General features: G+C 41.3%; 1 protein-coding gene across 1 annotated transcript in view; it reads right to left on the reverse strand.

The window, feature by feature from the left end:
- The window catches only part of LOC133110161 (CUB and sushi domain-containing protein 3-like), a 317,158-nt gene that overhangs the window by 118,827 nt on the left and 179,117 nt on the right, over positions 1–19,214 (reverse strand). Inside the window, 6 exon segments of the mRNA XM_061220063.1 lie at positions 3,483–3,674; positions 9,300–9,456; positions 9,758–9,927; positions 14,485–14,673; positions 17,491–17,706; positions 18,378–18,494. Coding sequence (XP_061076047.1) covers positions 3,483–3,674; positions 9,300–9,456; positions 9,758–9,927; positions 14,485–14,673; positions 17,491–17,706; positions 18,378–18,494 — 1,041 coding nt within the window.

A 19,214-nucleotide genomic window follows, 5' to 3' on the forward strand; every position in this document is an offset into this window, starting at 1 on the left:
TAACTAGTTGTCGAAAGCACTGCAAGGTATATGGACTCTTTTCTGCAGTTCAAAGAGAGGGGCTTTGCTATACTAAAGTCTTGGGGCTGCTAGCAGTCTAAATCTGTATTTTACAGGGGGGTCAGTGTTCTTATCGCTTAAAAAATGCTTTCACCTCACTTTTCTGAAAATAAAATCCATTATAGTAATCAAATGTGTATGGCCGCACGACTGACATATTTTGCTTGACAGCATTTTAACTAACTGAAATGATGAAATGAAAGGAAATGGGAGCACATTAAACACACCCTGGATTGAAACGCTGACCTGATATGCACTCAGAGTATACTACATTAAAATGCAGCAAAAAGGATTTTATCTGCAGATTTATTTCGTTCAATCTACATATACATTAAAAAGGTGAAAACCATATGTAGACTCAATATCCTTTTAGAAAGTGTCACATTTTCAGCAAAATACGTAGAAAACAAACATAACAATAATTATAATTATTACCATATTAATACATTTGCCTACCCAAATGTACGTACTCTTTTCATAAATCTATTATTCAATGGATGCTCTATGCTTGAGCTCAATTCTAGTAATCCAATATAAATCCAATATAAAATCCAAAAATCATTTTATTTAAATCCAAATGTTAATTTCAACACTTTGGGTAGGATTCATTATATAAAGAAACTATAGTAACTTGGGCCACAGTCTGTTTCCCCTTGTTTTCTGGCATGGTACTTCAGACCTACAGAGCCAGAGGTTGTGATAACCTCTCTGTCGAGCCACTTCTCAAACAATTATCCCAATTGCACCAGCTTAATTCTCAAAGTTGATAAAGTAATTGCTAATAATTAAGCAGAGACGATGATTGTTGACAATGTTTACAAGCAACACTCGTGCTAAATTCAGTTTGATATACTACCATGGACATGCAGCAGTATTTTGTTGTTATGTTGCACAGGGGCATGCTCGAAGCAGTAAAATGACACAGAAAAAAAAACAGCACTTATATATAAAATTGTACTTGAAATAAAAAGTTTAATCAAATAAATCATATGAGTAATGAGAAAATAGTTTGCCGTTTACATATATTAAACCAAAAAATATATGAAATTTAAAAAATCTCATAAAATATAAACGTTCAAATCCTGTGATTAAATGTCATCATGGCCAGTCTTTAAAAGTATTTTCACGATGCTTGGTGAAAATGGAAGACACATATGGTTCTATATTGACTGAGTTTGTGACCACGGCTGAGTGTCATTTTGCCTTTTGAGCATGGTTTGGAACCATTTCCTCAGCTGTATAGCAGTGACATTACAGAGCTGTTTTCTTCTGCAAAAAAAGTAATTGCCCAGCTCGGTATTCATCAAAAGCCAGAATGAATGTAGTGGGAGGCTCGACACGTCAAGTCTGTACACTCGCTTTGGATCAAAAATCCCAACCGCCTTGAGAAATTTTTGAGCTGCTTGATAGAGACATGGTTTATTTTTGAGTTGATCAGGGTTGTAATACCCTGTGAGTTCTGCAACTTCATTGAAAGTTTGCCACATTGGTGTATTTTGTTTGTATTTTGCATCCGTTGTGCAAGTGCACACTATTAATATTAAGTTCAATTTTATTTTATGATATTATTATTCATGGATTGTTATGTTATGACTTAACATTTAGTGTCTTTCATACCACCGGATCATGTCAAGAAGACTCCTGCCATTTTCTACAAACCCTTGCCCCTCAATAATGGCATCTCCATTTCCACAAATCTGGAGTAAAAACGGAGCTGCTTGGCGTCTCAGTGTAGCCTGTAGAGCACGATCCGCACGCCCGTCGCGACCTGTCCCACTGTCTCCCCCCATTCCTCCTGTCTCTATGCTGTACTGGCTGAAAAAGCCCTATCAAATATCTTTAATCTGTAGATTCTTTGAATGGGACTCTGCAGGAAAATACCAACTTCCCCATGCTGAGAAATAATTATTCTCTGTAATCACACTGCCAATATGCTGCTAATACGCTCCATGCAGTTTTACACATTCCTCTAAAAAGTTGTACGCATGTGGGTCCGTGGTGGGGTTTTTTTCTTCAAATTAAGTTATTATGCATAGGTGTCTGATGCACACAACTGGTGTTACAAAGCCTCAACACGAACAGAAAAACAGTAAAGTAAAGTAAATTGGCCCAATTGTGCTTTACGTGCAAAGAGGTTTTAACTGAGAGTCAACCATGCCTATTAACCCACCCCAGGTGGCTGGATTACGTATTTATTTATTTTGGCACAATTAACACATGGTGAGTAAAGTAATGCAATTCCAACCAAGATACAGTGATTTGAGTTTAATGTACACATGTCTGATGTACTCCCATAATGGCAAACACATTCTGGGGGCAAAAGCTCAGCTCAGCAAAAGCTTTCCTTAATAATCTTGCCTCCAGCCCTGACATAATTGTCAGCCCATACCTTTTACCATTTCTTGGATGCTAAATGTTAAGAGCATTTGGCAGAACATTAGGAGCACAAAAGGTTAGCTTGATTGAATCTGAAAACAAACAGCAGCATATGCTCTTAGTGTTCAGCGTGTCTGAATGAATCTTGGGATTTATTTTGTTCCTTCACTTCTAAAAATACAGAACAGAATATTTCAAACATAAATATGGATAAAAAATATCTCTGTTCAGATGAAGTATAAATAATTCATTTTGTAAAGAAGTTATTGAAATATACTGCAAGAATTACATTTACTGGAAGGTAAGTGGAAGACTGACAAAAATTCAAAGGTTTTCTGTTTCTGCCAATTGCATGCAACATCCTCCATTGGACTATGGTCACCCAGCTAAAAAAACCAGTAGACTGGCCTAAATAAGTAATCATGCAAATTCAGCACACATCCCGTGGTTGAGACATAAAGGCTAACTAAACTTGCTATTTGTCACAATCTCAAATTGAAATGGAAATTGAATTGTCAAGTGCTTTCAATTAAAGCCTCAGAAGGACTTTTGGTCTCAGAGGTAACGTGGTACTGTGATGTGCAGCCTGCAAACTTCAATAAGGGTTTGGGAATTAGTGCTTGGTTTTGTTGAGCTAAATTACATTTGAACATACATCCACAAAAATATTCATGCATAAACATAAAACTGCATAATACTGCCGTGAAAAGAGATTTTAAAGATGATAATCGTACCTTTTCTTTTAGGTCACAAGCAAACGTTAACTTCTCCTGGCTGTCTGAAGCCATTTGAGCTGAATTTTGATCAGAAATCATGTGCGGAGAGACATCATTTCAGTGTGAGTGCCCACACTGAGTGCTTTTCGCAAAGATAAATCATTTAAATTAAAAATGCATTTACTGGCAAATGGAAAAGTTTTAAACGGAGTTCCGTTACACAGAGATTGTGTGTAATTAAAACCCTTTGGATTAGCTGAGAGCATGGCCGTGGCTTCTTCATGTGAAGTATTTTAATGGAAAACTACTGTCGCTGGGCAGGGCACATACCTATGCAGGAGGGGAGAGTGTTGTCCCAGGCACGTCTCTCCCCGGTCATGCACCTCAGCACGCTGCTCCCGTGCAGGGTGTAGCCCGGGTTGCACTTGTAGGCCACGCTGCTGCCAGAAAAGTGGCCCTGGTCGCTGATCTTGAAGCCAAACTGGGGGACCCCGGGATCTTCACAGTGGGAGAGCTCAAAACCTGAGAGAGGGGGAATCGGCATTAGAATCGTTCTCCTGGGTACCCCGAGTGTACCAAACTCATTCCATCATCGGTTTCTCCCTGACCCAGCGCCTCCTCCGGTCATTAGTACACCGCAGCTGGAACCTTGGTCTTGGAGGCTGCAGTGTCTACAGGGATACTGAACCCTCATACCAGATAACAGCAGCATCTACACAGTAGGAATACATTACTCAAAACTGGTCTCGGAAGGATGCAGTGTTGACATTGATGCAGTGCTCTAACCCTGCTCCTGGAGGGGCATGATTTCTGCAGGCTGCTCAACCCTTGTCCTGGAGAGCCGCACTGTCTGCGGGGTACCTCAACCTTGGTTTTGTACAGCCTCAATACCTCCAGGCCTTTAGCTTCAGCCAGGCAATATAAATGGGATTTAACTTGACATTGCCTTGACTAGGTACATCAGTGTACCAAAAAGCAATAACAAACATGCGAAAAGATTGGTTAAAAAAAGATAAAATCTTGTGTATTTTGCCTTTAAAATGTTGTGTAACCACCACCCCACCCCCCACCCCCCAAAAAAAGAGATAAAAATGGTAAAAAGAAAAAGATAATACAAATCTTTCAAAATCTAAATAAGACTAAATATCTTCACAAAATGTCTTGTCCAGTGACATCAGATCATTTCATGAGACAACACAGGACCAAAAACCAAAGAAAGCAGAGCTGGCAGTTCCATACACAGCAGCACTAGAGCTATGCACAGTGGCATAAAAAATATGCCCCCACAAGAAACAGCAGTGAGCCCAACAAAGCCTGACAGATTGCCTTGACAGATTCCTCATGCTGTCAAATTGAAATTACAATGAAACTAATGTAGCTTCCTAGCTAAACAAAATTGTTTCATTCAGTATAAAAAAAAACCCAATTATCCATGAAAAGAAGGAATATACATTCTATTTTAACATTTCCATGGCTATTTTTAGAAGTTCTTCTTAGCTACAGCAAATCGAACAGCCTATTTCTATTCATTAGAATGGATCACAGTGGTGCACTCTAATTTGACTTTGCATGTAGGCCGAATTTCATCGAACAGTGTTTTAACAGCTAGCAGATAAGTATCGCCCTGCAAATGATGCGCACATTTTAGCCAAAAGCACATCCTTGCTTTTGACTGAGGCGGCGCTGAAGGTGTTAGCTGTTGAAGGGAGCTGGGAATCTGCTGCAGGCCTACTCGAGTGTATCATGTCAATTTGCCGTCTCCCACCGCCATCCGTGCCAATTCTGAGCTGAGCAAAGTGAGTCATTACCAGCTAACGTCTATCTCAGAGTCACAGTCTGTAGGTGGGTGGCTTGTAGGTGGTGAATATTATCTTCCTGGGCAGGCAGTACAATTAAAAGGAAATATTATTAGCTCATTTATAAATGTGTTCAGGGTCTGAGGACTGCATGTAGGAGGTGGCAGCCGCGTGAGTCTGACCACAGACTTGTCCTCGTCTTGCGTCTGCGCTACTCTCCTGTGAGAAACACGCAGCCATTTCGCTACGAAGCAGGATCGTGCGAACCCACACAGCAGCTGTGATTTATCTGCAGTACCACTCTCGTAACGTTTCCCTCCTCAGTGTTGAATGTTATGATAATACTACAAGCGTCACATTTGGTATAAATCACACAGCAGTTACTGCCTTCACTTACTAAATTACCTTTGCACTGTTCCTTCAACGTCAACGGCACATGAGCTGAATACGATTAGACAAATACCGCCCCACCCGCACCACTTCTTTGGGACATTTCCTGAGAAGAATACTGAGTCTGTGCCCTTCAAGGTCCCGCGTTCAGATTAATTCATCCTGCGCAGTCAGAAGACTTGACTTAGACAAAATTGAAAGAGTGCAGGAAACTGCCTTGATCTTCTCAACGCCCAGGGCTGTTCTTTGAAATACTATCAATAATTTACGATAAATAATCTCAAAATACCTATTTCTAAATGGAGCTTGAAATCAAGCTAAGGTTTTCTGGAAATGAATAATAAAGAATAGAAAACTCTGAATGAGCTCACCAGGAAATAGGCCCTTATGCAATAGGTTTATAAATGTTTGCTAAAGTCTGCACAACCATAAATAGCTTCTGGGATTTGACAAAAAAAAAATCTAAATAAATCGTACAATCTAAAAGTACCTTTTAAACATACATTTACCCAATCTGGCCATTACTGACGCTGCAGGGAAATACATTCTTTCTTTTGAGATAGAAAAAATCTAAAACCATAAAACCTTAAAGTGCCTTTTAAACAGACACATCTCCCCAGTGTGGGCATTACTGGAGCCGTCTGAGAGATGCTCATCATGGCCTGGGTTCTGAACTGTGAGGTTACACACACTCACGTCTGAAGTCATTTGTTTCTCTTGCTCTCAAAAGCTGGTCTCTGACAGTAGATGAATGTGTGTGTGTGTGTGTGTGTGTGTGTGTGCGTGTGGGTGCGTGTGCATGTGTGTGTGTACGTGCATCTGTGTGTGTGTGGTGTGGTGTGCGCGTGGGTGTGTGTGTGTGTGGGTGGGTGGTATGTTGGTGGAGTGCAGTTTCTCTTTGAGCCTTTAAACTACATTGCTCCATTTCTCTCCCTGAATTTCTGACCAGCCCTTCCTGGAAAAACCAAATTTTAAAGCAGCATTTCTGTTATTCTGCATTTCTCATTATCCTTTACCAATTAAAGGGTTGTTCATCCTGGCAAACACAAACCAGATCAATGCACATCGATCTGCTACACAGTCCCATTCTGCAAGCAAATGCATGTTGACTGAGGCTGCATCGCCACTCACAACAAGTTTAGTTCTCTGGACTGGTTGTAGTGCTAGAGAAAAAGGCATTTCATTTGAGACACGCACCTGTATTCAGATACTCATGGACAGTAAGCACCTTTACCCCAGAGCAGAATAAATGAAGGAAGGTTACCATGGCTATCTGCTTGCTCATGTAAATCAGTATAGAGCTGGAATCATGCATATTCCCTAATCCTCGTGTACATCCACCATGTGAGCCTATGCTAATGAAAATAAAGATCAGCCCATCTAATATCTGATCTTCTGAAAACCTGAAATTAAGGAAACCTGCATAATCTATTTAGAAAGTCACACATGTACTGTATAATTGTATGTGTTGCAATGGTAAAGCATTTCAAATATTCATAAGGCTCTGGCAAGCAGAAACACGAATGAAAGGGACTACTGGGTCTTTGGACTGTGGGAGGAAACCCACGCAGACACGGGGAGAACATGCAAACTCTTCACAGAGAGGCCGACGGGGATTCGAACCGAGGACCTCCTTGCTGTGAGGCGGCAGTGCTACCCACTGCACCATCCGTGCCGCCTGATTAAACGCAGCGGCTGATATAGCATACTTCGGAAGAAATGCACATTCTTTTCTGCACTACAATCTACAGCAATGAGCACTGCTAATAAATACGATTGGCGATTCCAAAGTGGGGAAAAATGTAATGAAGTTCAACATATATTGTAATCTTGCCAGTGCTGACTGATGGAGCAATGAGCTCTTGGCGATACAGTAGTCACCTATTGAGGGTGTGCTTCACTCTGCAGGGAATCCCCTGCCAAAATCCAGCTAAGAGCAACTCAGGTGCATGATGTCAGCCAGTGCCAGTTGAGTAAGTGTTGTGGTTTTCTGGCACAATGTCATTGTAGCACTACTGAACATTGGGATACTTAGCGTTAGGTTATTTTAAAGAAGGACTGACCACTCTTGGAATTAATTTTACGTGAACTGGCATGGACGTAAAGCTTTTTTTTGAAGTTTTGTTTTGGGTTCTTGGGTGGTGCATCTAGTTAAAGTGCTAGCCATAATTTGGAAGGGTAATGGCAATTTCATTGCACAAAATGAATGGTTCCTATTGACCAACATTCAGGGCAGAGTAGACTATGCTTGGCTGGTAGACTATAAAACTATAAAGCGAAATGAAATGGTGGCTGACTACATGTATTTCCAAGGTGTTTTTGCTGAAACGTAATAAAGGAATTTAGGAATAAAACATTTCATGAGCTATGGAAGAGGGAGTCAGGTAGCAGGCACTTCAATTTACAATAAAGAGGCTCAACTGATTTTGTTTCAAGCTAAGAGCTGTGCTGTATTCTAGTTTTAGTATTCAATGTGTTTCCCAGCAACACTTTTAGATTGTTAATAAGCTAGATGGATTCAATCTCATCAAACAAATTATTTAATTATTCCACATGTGCAGAGAACTGTGAGAGAGAACTGTAAAAGACTATGATGTAAAAAAATATATGCATTCATGTATTTATTTAGTTTTCCTGGTTTCTCCTTTGTATATATGATACACATGTTTTCAAGGCTTTAGAAATTCACTAATCTATCCAGTTTATTTCCTATAATAACTAAATCAATATCTATTTGCAAATGTCTATACAAATGTAATTCATGTTGATATTGATTTTAATAAATTAATATTGACTAAAATGCAACATTAAATAATTCTTAATAAAAAGCACTTACAAAGTAGGAAATATAAGAGGCACAAAGATGCTATAGAAAACAACTGGAGAAAACATACTATTGGAAAAAGGGAGAACACTTTTTACTATACTAAAAAAGACTAAATTTACTATACTCAAACTGTTTAATTGTTTGGTCCTGTCTTTAAAAAAAAAATGTGTGAGAAGATTGACAATAACACCCTAATTTAGAATTCATAAATTAAAATTCAGGCTGTAGACCATTGAATTAATTGATTTTTGTGCATGGAGCCCGATATTTTGTCCTCAATTGACAAGTGTAATTACACAAACCTTTCGCATTGGTGGAACCGCCAGATATGTGTTGCCTCTTGTGGAGGTTCATGTCTCTAATTATTACACATGCATTTTGACAATGACACTACAAATATAATTGAAAAAATACCTTGAGTTTCAACAAAAATGAATACATTACTGAAATGTATTCAACTCAAGTCTACTTTAATTTCCGCAGGGTGAAATGTCAGACCTCATTTACTTTTAATATATAATTCAAGCACACCTCAGTTGTTACTGTGCCATGGTTTGCATGAGATGACAAAAGGACTCACTGTACCTTCAGTATCTCCCCATAACCAGTCAGGGTACCACTTGATTACTGCCAACCACAGAAAATTATGGGCAATTATCTCCCAGCATGCACCAGTAAAATCCTGGCCTACAGCAAAACTGTCTCTGTTTTAAAATGCCATTTTTATTTACTCTTGCAATCCTCAGCTTCATCTAGTTGTGAAATTGCATTGTCTGTGTGAGCTGTGATTGACTCTCCTTCTCCTGGGCTCTGCTGACCTTTACTAAGACATCAAACAACTTAATCCCCCAGCTCGAATTTCACCGTGGACAGAAGAGGGATTTTGGAGATTTTAAATTAGATCCCGCATCCCCCCGGAATGTCTTCAGTGGTCTGACCCTCTGACTAAAACCCAGTCAAGTGATCTTAGAATGTGGGGAAAGGGGGGGGGGGGGTAATTTGATGTCTGTGCAAATAATTTCTGTAAGAACAGTCAAATAGATTGAAGTCACCAGAATGCTTGTCTGTTCATTGGCTAAAGCAGAAGCTTGCGGAGCTCCCTGCCGCTCTGTGTTATAGGTGAGCGTCACTTACTCGTGTACAGCAGCCTGAAGCCCTGGCCCGTGGACTCTGAGTCAGAGAAGAACTCCAGCCAGATGTGGTTGGAGGTGCTGATGAGCGTCAGGCCGAGCATGGCCGACCCTGTGAACATGCCCAGCACCTGCGCCGTGTTGTCTCTCCCATCGTAGATCTGCAGAGCAAACATCAATCAGCCGAGTGCACACTTCATGTTCAAAGCACCACCTGGCTGCCTTTATGACAATGTGTTGTGTTTAACCGAGGGGTACAAATCAGAAAAGGGACATCCTTTTATGAACCCAGCCACTCCAGCTATTTCACATCAAACAGAGGGCTCAGGAAAGATAAAACAAACAAAAAAAAATGATTCTTTATTTCAGTACTCAGAGTTAAGGAGTAACAAAGAGCCATTAGTACAGCTAGTGATGAAAACAGTGGCTGTGTTATTTGTCACCTTTGGTCTGCCTGGTTACCTTTAGGTAGTCTCCCTGTCCCAGATGGAATGCTCTGGCTGTGATGTTGATTCCCTTCCCAGCATGCACCTGGATGCTGTAGATGCACTCATGGTTGTTCTCATAGTTCAGGGGGTAATTTGGGGACAACAGTATTCCCTCATTTTCCCGTACAGAAGAGCCGCATTCCGCTACACAAGGAAATAATGAAAAAAAAAAAAAGATGTGGTGAGTGACATCTGTCAATATCACACGTATTTGTACAGATCTTAAAATATTTTAAAAGTACACAATGACAACTCATGCTAGGATATCATTAACAGAGAAACATTGTTCTTGAATTGTGTGGTAGACTTTGTCAACATGTATTGCCTAAATATGAATTTGTATGTACCCAAGCACACCTGGAAGTGCTTAATGGGGAAGTTAGCTCAAATAGCTACCTATGGTAGGTAGCAAAGCAGCCATTTTTGTAATCAGTTTCCACATCAATTGAGGAGAAGAGGCAAGTCATACATTGTCCGGGAAACTGGATATTATTCAGATTATCATGGAACCGGTTTAATGTTTGCCATTTTGTTAATTGATGACTACAGCCTTGATTTAACCCTTCTCCAATATACTGTAGTGCAGAGACTTGGCTGGGTTGAGAGGAAAGTCTCACCCTTTGTACCACACCAGTCTGTCTGATGAATATGTCATCAGGACTTCAATTATGGTCACCCGCTTTAAATTAGCATCAAACATCTTGCTACTGCAGCATAGATGATGGACTGATTGTAGGGCATATTATGCATAACACATACTGTGTCAATTATGAACATGCATTACGGTGTGCCATTGTTGAAAAAGAGCATTTTTGGCAATTTAAGGGCGCCATGGCACTCGTCCTTACACATATTGCTTTTCAAAAATGGATAATAGGCTTATCACTACATCAACAGAGGATAACTGTATTTGTGTATTGAATACTGCCTTTCAATTACTTTTTCCTAAAATATTCATGTTAAATTTGAGGCCGTTGCACTGTAATAGATCAAGGTAGAACAATGGTGTGAAGTCACCAGCTCAGGTGAATAGTGTAAATTCAGCCTTAGTAGCTTGCAGGCTGTGAGAAAGTACAGATTGACAGAGAAAAAAGCAATATCTTGAATTTGGGCAAAAAGCCTTCAATTAATGGGAGTCCCTATTCATGTCTTTCTTACAAACCAGGTGCCACAAAAAAGACCAGGCCGCTAACACCGCACAACAGCCTGCCCAGTCTCCCTTTCTTTGGGACACTTGAAACACGGAGAAGCACAATACGACACAACAAATTCTCATCAAGGACCCACATTCCGCTTTTAATGAGAAAATTCCATCCAAATGTATTCAATAGATTCAATGTCCACTCAGAAAACTTGGCATCGGCAGAATCTAATAAATGAAGGAATCTTTTCACAACCTGGCACTAAACAAAGGCACTGTTGCTGGTCAGGAGAAGCATCTGAAGCACATTTCTGGAGCAGTACAGGAGATTTTCAGTGTACTCCCAGCTCTTTTCTCACTGGTGTTGCATGCACTTGTGTCTGCGGCCATTTTACAGTACCTGTCTGAGCTGCTCACACAACGGCGGTCCCTGACAACGGCTGATGACTCACATAGTGTACTGGGAAACTGGGGAGGTGTGGAAGGTACAGTTTACACTGAGAGTTCATAAGGACTAAGGAGGCAATGTGGAGGAAACTCATTTCAGGGAATCATTGTAAAAATGCTCCCCACTATAATGACAAAGTGGCAAAGCCAGCAAAGAGCAGGGATCACTAAAAGATACAACGACTAGACTGAAAGATCAGGGCCACAGGAAAATAAATGATAGCCAACATAACAGCCGCTAGCAAACCCAGAAAGCTTTATTGTCCATACAGACACTTTTTCATTGGAAGTCAAAAACAAATTATTACAGTTCATTTTAAGGTATCAAAGCCCATCCGTGGAAAAGCACAGGAGTCAAACTGTGAGTTCTCAAATCACAAATTCACACACAATTCACACTGGGACTACCACAGGGACATGTACAAACATAGGTACACAATCTATGGTTCCTGGGGGATATGAATTTTATATTATATTTCGACAGTTCATACTTATATTCCAGCTCCAGCATATCAAACTTTAACAAAAGGGTGAAACAAATTCGTTTTCTTCATGAATTGAGAAAAATTCCACCTGCTCTTTTCTTCTCATCTATTTTGTTTGCAAAGCGGCATGTCAACCTTTCAGCTTTTCCAGTATCACAGAAAATAATATTTAAAAAGCGTGAGCTCACTGTCAGGATATTCTTGTGATTGTAGTTAAAAGTACAAAATCCTGTGACTGCACTAATTGAAACAATATTGGGCCATTTTCTTCTATTATAACCACACAATCAGCTTCACTGACACAATATTTTGTGGTAAAAGAAGAGAGTATGCAACCTGATATGCAGAGATCACAGACGGGGTGCTGCTATTGTACCATTAAACAGAGTATTTCACCGGGCTGAAATATTTCAGTAAATATCCAGATGGATACATGGATACATCCATTCTGAACTGCATGACCTGTGTGTCTCCCTGCTAGAGTAAGCAAATCAACAGTAAAAACTGCTTTTATATGCACGCTTTTATATTCATCCATTTACACCTGCAGTAAAGTAAAATTTCATATTATTCTGCTGTAGAAATCTGAAACCGAAACTCAGTGCATGACCTGTGCAATGACTTGACCATCAGGCACAGGAACAAAGAGAACCACAGCAAATTATCCAATATAGTAAACGACTGACTTAACCCATATCACCTGCTGTTGATACACCATGATACTCTTGCTTGCTTCACAACTCATGAAAATGTAAAATTTCAAGGTATCAAAATGAAAGATGTACACATGTGAAAGAAATCTAAAAATATCCATTCATAGATCCATTAATGGCATTCCCGCCACATAATGTCATATAGGTACATTTTAATTATTAAATGATAATGAAATGGTACTGTCTATGTAGAAATAATTTTGCAGATGAGATTAGACCTTACGGGCTTATTATTTGCTAATAAGCATGGATCTCTCTCTCTCTCTCTCTCTCTCTCTCTCAAGCCACCTCTCTCTATTGCTCCCACTCTCTCTCTTTCTCTCCCTTTGTCTCACTCTCTCATACAGCATTTCAAACCTTTGGGTTAGCATTTGGAAATGCCTTTCCTTTCCTTCTCCGATCTCAGCACAGGCAGGGCAAGCAGCACAGCGGTTGAAGCTCATTTTAAAAACGCAGTGGCATTAGTGGTGAAGAACAACCTTTTCATTACGCCCCACCTTTGGCAGGTAAATAATTCTCCCTGACTGAGCTCCCAAGTTGGAAAAAAATCTCCAGTGAGTTATGATTCCTTTGCAATACTGTAGAAAACAGAAGCGCTTGTAACTAAGAGCATTAGAGAATGGATATGCACTAGAAAACAAATTCATTCTGGATGGCGCAGTGAAGCAGATGCAATCTCCCGAGTGAAAATCCTTCTGGATGGAACGGGCCCAGAACATGACCTGCTGATCCAAATGAAAGAGCCCAGAGTGTGAACGGGACTGTGCACTGCAGGAGTTTTGGGTCAAAAGTCAAAAAATTACCCGAGCACATAATCAGGGAAACTGAATTCTGAAGTGTGCAAAGTATGATTAAAATTCCGCACACATACTGCTCTCTTTCCTTTGTGCCAAGACGTACAGGGCTGGGAGGGGCGGGGTTCAAAACAAAGAAGAGCCGGGTGATATGGAGCTCCTTTGTGCACGCTCCAGGACCGGCAGAGGGAGGGACACTGAGTGATGCTTATAGAACTGTGCTCGGGAAGGAACTCAGCCGTTTCTGCACACCTCAGCGTGGGGAACTTATTTAAAAAGGGAAAGGAAAATCACCCAGATTGTTTTGATATACTAAGTCTTTTTTTTTTCCTGTGAGGCAGGGCAGGGGCCTGTACTGATAATACTGCTTTGATTTCAAAGCAATACTAAAGTCCAGACTTACCTAAAGTGCTCTAATCATCTGGATCTGGATTTTACATGACATTAGATTACTGGCATTTTATCCAGAGCGACGTACAGTTGATTAGACTAAGCAGGAGACAATCCTCCCCTGGAGCAATGCAGGGTTAAGGGCTCAAGGGCTCAAGGGCCCAACGGCTGTGCGGATCTTATCGTGGCGACTCCGGGGATCGAACCAGTGACCTTGCGGGTCCCAGTCATGTGCCTTAACCACTACGCTACAGGCCGCCCTATTTCTTACGTAATACAGAACGATTCAATTAAAAAAACCTCCCAGATATCATGTGGCTGTGTGTTAATACATAATAGTAACCCCTGAATTAGATTTTCTGTAAGTTTTTTCAGGTAAAAGTAGTTTCATTAGTTTCATATGCAGAATGTGAAATGTACGAATCAACATAAGCATACATTTCCAATATTTATTAAATCACTACTCTGCTGTATGGGACCACATCTGCCACATTCGAGAGGAGTGCCTTTCCCCATTTAGTGTTCCACCGCCTACTGCGCACCAGAGATACGCAGCTTAATACACTCTTTTCGGTATTGAAGAGAAGGTTTCCTGAAGATAAACTAAGCTGGTGGTTAATGTTGCTGCTACCACTGCTTCTGCTCTCGGTGCAGTTTTGAAGGTGTCTGTCCGGAGCCTACAGAGATGCAGTGACTGATGTTGAAACGAATGAAAGCAGCTGACCACGTACCCACACACCTTGGCAGAGGTGCACTCCACATACGCCGTCCACCCCCGAGACACACGGCCTCCGACACCCCCTCCAGGCGGTAGCCTGCGTTGCAGGAGAACCTGAGAAGGTCTCCCACACCAAAGCTGTGGCCCATGCGCCAGCCGAATCTCGGCATTCCCGGGTCCTCGCATGGCTCCAAGTCATATTCTGGGATGAAATGATATTAGGACATTATGTATAATACCACAGTATATAGCAACATTGTTGAAATAACACTGATAAAGAATACAGTGTGTTTATGTATTAGGAATAAGCCACAACAAGCCGGGTGATTCTGGTCATATACGCCTCGAGCAGGTAATGCTGAGATACTAACCATTAGAGCTGTACAGTTTGTATTACTTTTTTCTGTTTATACCTCACCTACTTACCGTAGATAAACAGTCAAATAAAAATATAGAAAAAAATTATATAAATGTTAAGAATTATATACGTTTTAAGAATTTGATTTGATTTAAATGCAAATTTTCTGTACAAAAGTCTTAATATTAAAAGAGGATGTTTTCATTTTGTCCCTATAATAGCCAATAATTAAACCTGCAGTTATCAGGATCTTAGTATAACACTTTCTTACATTGGTCTCTTGCACATGTTTCCTTTTCACTCCTCTTCACTCAACCATTATTTATGATTTCATTTAATTTTCTCACACAACAATCACACATTGTAGACTTTCCCATATTGTATGCTTGTGCAATAGTGCTAAGACATTACCCCGTATAAATACGACACATTTCTTTGCACCTTGACATTGATGTTTCTGTTAGTCATTGGCCTATTCTCACAGTAACCCAGTCCTACCCAACATTTTATCCTTCTGAGTTTGAAATCTTTTTCTCTGCTTCCTCACTGTCCCTGGAGGTTACAGTGCCCTTCTCTTCTGACATCCATTAAACACGGGGCGCACACTCAAATATGCTAAATAATGAGCTCCCCAAGTCGCTCTGTCCTTAGAACTCTGACAGTTGTTAAAATCATCTTGTCACCAGCACAAGTTGGGCAATAGTGTATTGTACGCTAGCTGGTTAGGGACTCTCATATGTCATTAACTACCTATGGGCTTGAGTCCAGAATGGCAGGACATCTAACCAAGGCTAAGGTACATTCCTCTGGCAACCACTGAATTACTTCCTCCTAATGACCCGCTAGGCACCCACAGGCTTGTTGTTGCGAGAGACACAATGCTTCATCAATCGGCAGCAGCTCTCCTACAGTGTACCATTTGGCTGGTGGAGGGTAGAGTAATCACTTCATCACGGGAAAATGTATTGGAGTAGCGCACATGCTTCGAATGCACAGCTCTTTGGGTGCAATTGGAAATGTGGTGGTTCAAGTGACACCACTGGTGATTCCAAATTGGGGAGAAAACAGGAAAATGATTTTTAGAAAATAATAACTTAAATGGTGGGCTGTAAATGGCTGACATATTTTCAGACAGAGAAATACAGCAGATGGCCTCGAACTGGGGATTTTGAAGCATTGTTATGAAAGATTATTTCTTCTCAATATATTTATAATGAATCCCTCAGGAATCATACTTTAGCAAGGACAACAGAAACCGCTGCATTCCCCTGAGTGTTTCTCCAAAGAGCTGTAGAAAAGCTTTGAATGGCAGAAAAGCAACTGTTCCAAGGTAAAAAGAGAATGAGATCAGCATTTGTAACCAGCGCGTTTTTCCTGTTACTTAATTTTTTATTTTACTGATGATTCAGGGATTTAACGGGTGCTTATTTTATGATCAGTACTTAATAACAGGATGAGGTCGGCAACAGTAAAGATAAATAGTTGCTATGATGAATGGACAGTGTTTCTCAACACTAGGAGTCACACTCCAGAGGAATTATGAAAAATTGCTCCGCTGCACATCACCGATTGCAATCCCTCTTCTGCGACCTTAAAGACTGTGGCGGACGCACGGGGGAACGGGGCTGAGATAAGATCCGAAGCAGGGCCCCGCTCTGACAGCGCCCCTTCCAGGACGCCCCGTAATGACATGCCACACGCAAAGCCGTGCTCCGTGAAGAGCCTTTTTTGGACACGTCTGCGCGTCTGGATCCGTGTGGGGAAGCCGAGTCCAGAATGACTGAGCGGGTCAACCAAGATGAACTGAGATTTCATGAAGCGAGACCTGCGCTATGACGAATGACACCGCTGTGGCACGGGCGGGGGGGAGCGTGGTTCTGATCAAAGGGGCTTGTGGGAAAAAAGAGCGGGGGGGGGAAATCTGGTGAGTGGCGGGAGGCCAGCGTAACATTAGGCCTGGCAATCACAGCTTGGAAAAGGACGTGGATTTGAGCAAGCCATTTGTCCCCCTTTTTCAACATGAGCGTTGACAGATTATAATGGTGGAGGCAAGTATCTCTCTCGGTGATTATCCAAAATGGCTCCCCTCCCTCGTAATCCTCACTGATCTGGCAGGGAAAATCTGCTGACTGAATGCTCCTTTGTCTCCTGGTCCCCTAGAGAAGGTGGATCTCTTCCTCCCCCGCTGGGTATACCTCAAAGTCCTGTCCATGGGGCATTATTTAGTTTGAACCAGGTTCACTGGAACATGTACAAGTAATGCAAATATGAAGATAAAATATAAGGGGGGAGGGGGGGGAGCTATCATCACAGCAATAACATCTCACAGAATTCATAATACAGCAATACATAATAAATGACAGGAAAAAATGATGGTGTGTCGATTTTTGATAAAAGTACAAGCACAGGATTTTGAACCTTGGTCCTGCTCTTTGTTTGGGGCTCCACATGGGTTCCTTAGCACTGTCGGTATGACTGCTCTCCAAGCTCTCATTTTCTCTCTGTGAAATACTGGATTCCTGATCGACACCCCCTGGCCTCCTGATGAAATCCAACCAGCGCAGTTTCGCCAGGTTGAACATCTTATACCTCGCCTCAAAATCCTCCCTCACTCGCCCTGTAACACAGATAAAGTTTAGACAGACAAAATGTCTCCTTTACCTGAGAACGTGATGTTGAAGCCCTCGAATGATATGGAGAAATCTGAAATGAAGCGCAGCTGAGCTTTGAAGTTCCCGTAGAGTCCGGCGTTCACCGCGGACGGGCGGACGGAGCCGGTGAGCCGGGCCAGAGGATGGGTGAAGCTGCCGTTCTCCGTGATCAGTAAGTAGTCATGGTGATCTTCCAAATGAAAGCTGTGAAAGGTGAAGTGAACTCCTGTTGGAAAGAAAAAAAGAATCGTTAGGTACACACAAGGCCAGAATGTAATCAAGCGCATTCGAATGTTTTGGACGGAATCCTTTCATTTTTGAGGGCCGGATGTTCACGGTAGAAATGGTGACTGATGAAACATCGCAATAACAGCAGAAGTGAAATGGAGATCGGTGATAGCATCACAGTGCATATATTATAAGGGTGAGGGTCATTTATAACAAGACTGAGCATTGGAATAAAACAGAATGAGCTCGTCTCCACACAGGCTACTATCCGCAGACTTACAATGACAATCTTAATATCCATGCATGCAGCAAATTAAAATTCTATCAGCCAGCTTTCCCTTGAGGTATCTCAGAGATGTGCCACTATATCCATGTTCATCATGTGGGTCCTGTGCTGCTGGCAGATGTGCTGACAAATTTTAATCACCAATTAGGTGTGCTTGCTCTTTCAAGTCATGGCATGCATGGCTGATTGGGTACACCTTCCAACGCCCCCCTTCCACACACACCCTCCCCCACCACCACCCCCAAAGCACTGCCCCATTCAGTATAAAACTGAAAACAGAGAACAGACAATAAAAGCATAGACTGAACGCTCGTCATACGGAAGCTCCACTCGAACAGCAGTCTGGTGTTGTCACGGCAGGGAAAGAGGGGCATTACTGCTACCTTTTCCATGGCTAACCTCCACCGTCCAAGTGCAGTTCAGAGAGCTGGGGTACAGCTCGGGGTATCCAGGGGACAGAATGGTTCCACTGGGGCCTCTGATGTCACCACCGCAGAGAGCTAGAGGAAGACAGGGGACAGAGCGGAAGGTTTTTCAAAGGGCAATCAAAGGAAGGCTCAGACAGCACAGCAGCAATCGATTATGAAATAATAATGATTATTGGAAAGTAACAAAAAGTACAGTATACAAAAAAAAACCCAACAACAATAGTTAAATTATCTTTTATTTAGTGATCAGCAAGCCATGGGAAAGGGCATTATATTTTTAAATAGCAATGCAAAGGCAATGTCTCCTCACATACGACACGGCCTTCTGAATCCCATGGAGATAACAAAGGCTACATAAATATGAGTGGAATCACTAAGACCATATTACAAACTATGAAGGCAAATCCTCCTACGGCAGACTATGACAGCATTGTCAATTCAGGAGCACTCACCCACTCCAGTGTTGTATCACCATATTAGTTTATATTATTTACTCGCTTAGTCGATGCCATGATCCAGAGAGACTTGAAAATATTTCATCTTTTCCTCACATCATCTATTCATACAGATAGATATTTACTGAATCAACTCTAAGTGCTCCTTTTCAACAGTACAACAGCACGCATCTGAGATTTCAAACTTTACATGACTACACTACATGGCAAAGATATTACAAGTGACTGTTATGTTGCATTTATTGACCTGCTGTTTAGCATGATGTGAGGAATATTGATGCTCTTAAGTCCATATTATGACATGTTACTCTTATGCATAATGACTAGATATAACATG

Source organism: Conger conger, chromosome 1 (genome assembly GCF_963514075.1).
Source record: "Conger conger chromosome 1, fConCon1.1, whole genome shotgun sequence".
Lineage (NCBI taxonomy): Eukaryota > Metazoa > Chordata > Actinopteri > Anguilliformes > Congridae > Conger > Conger conger.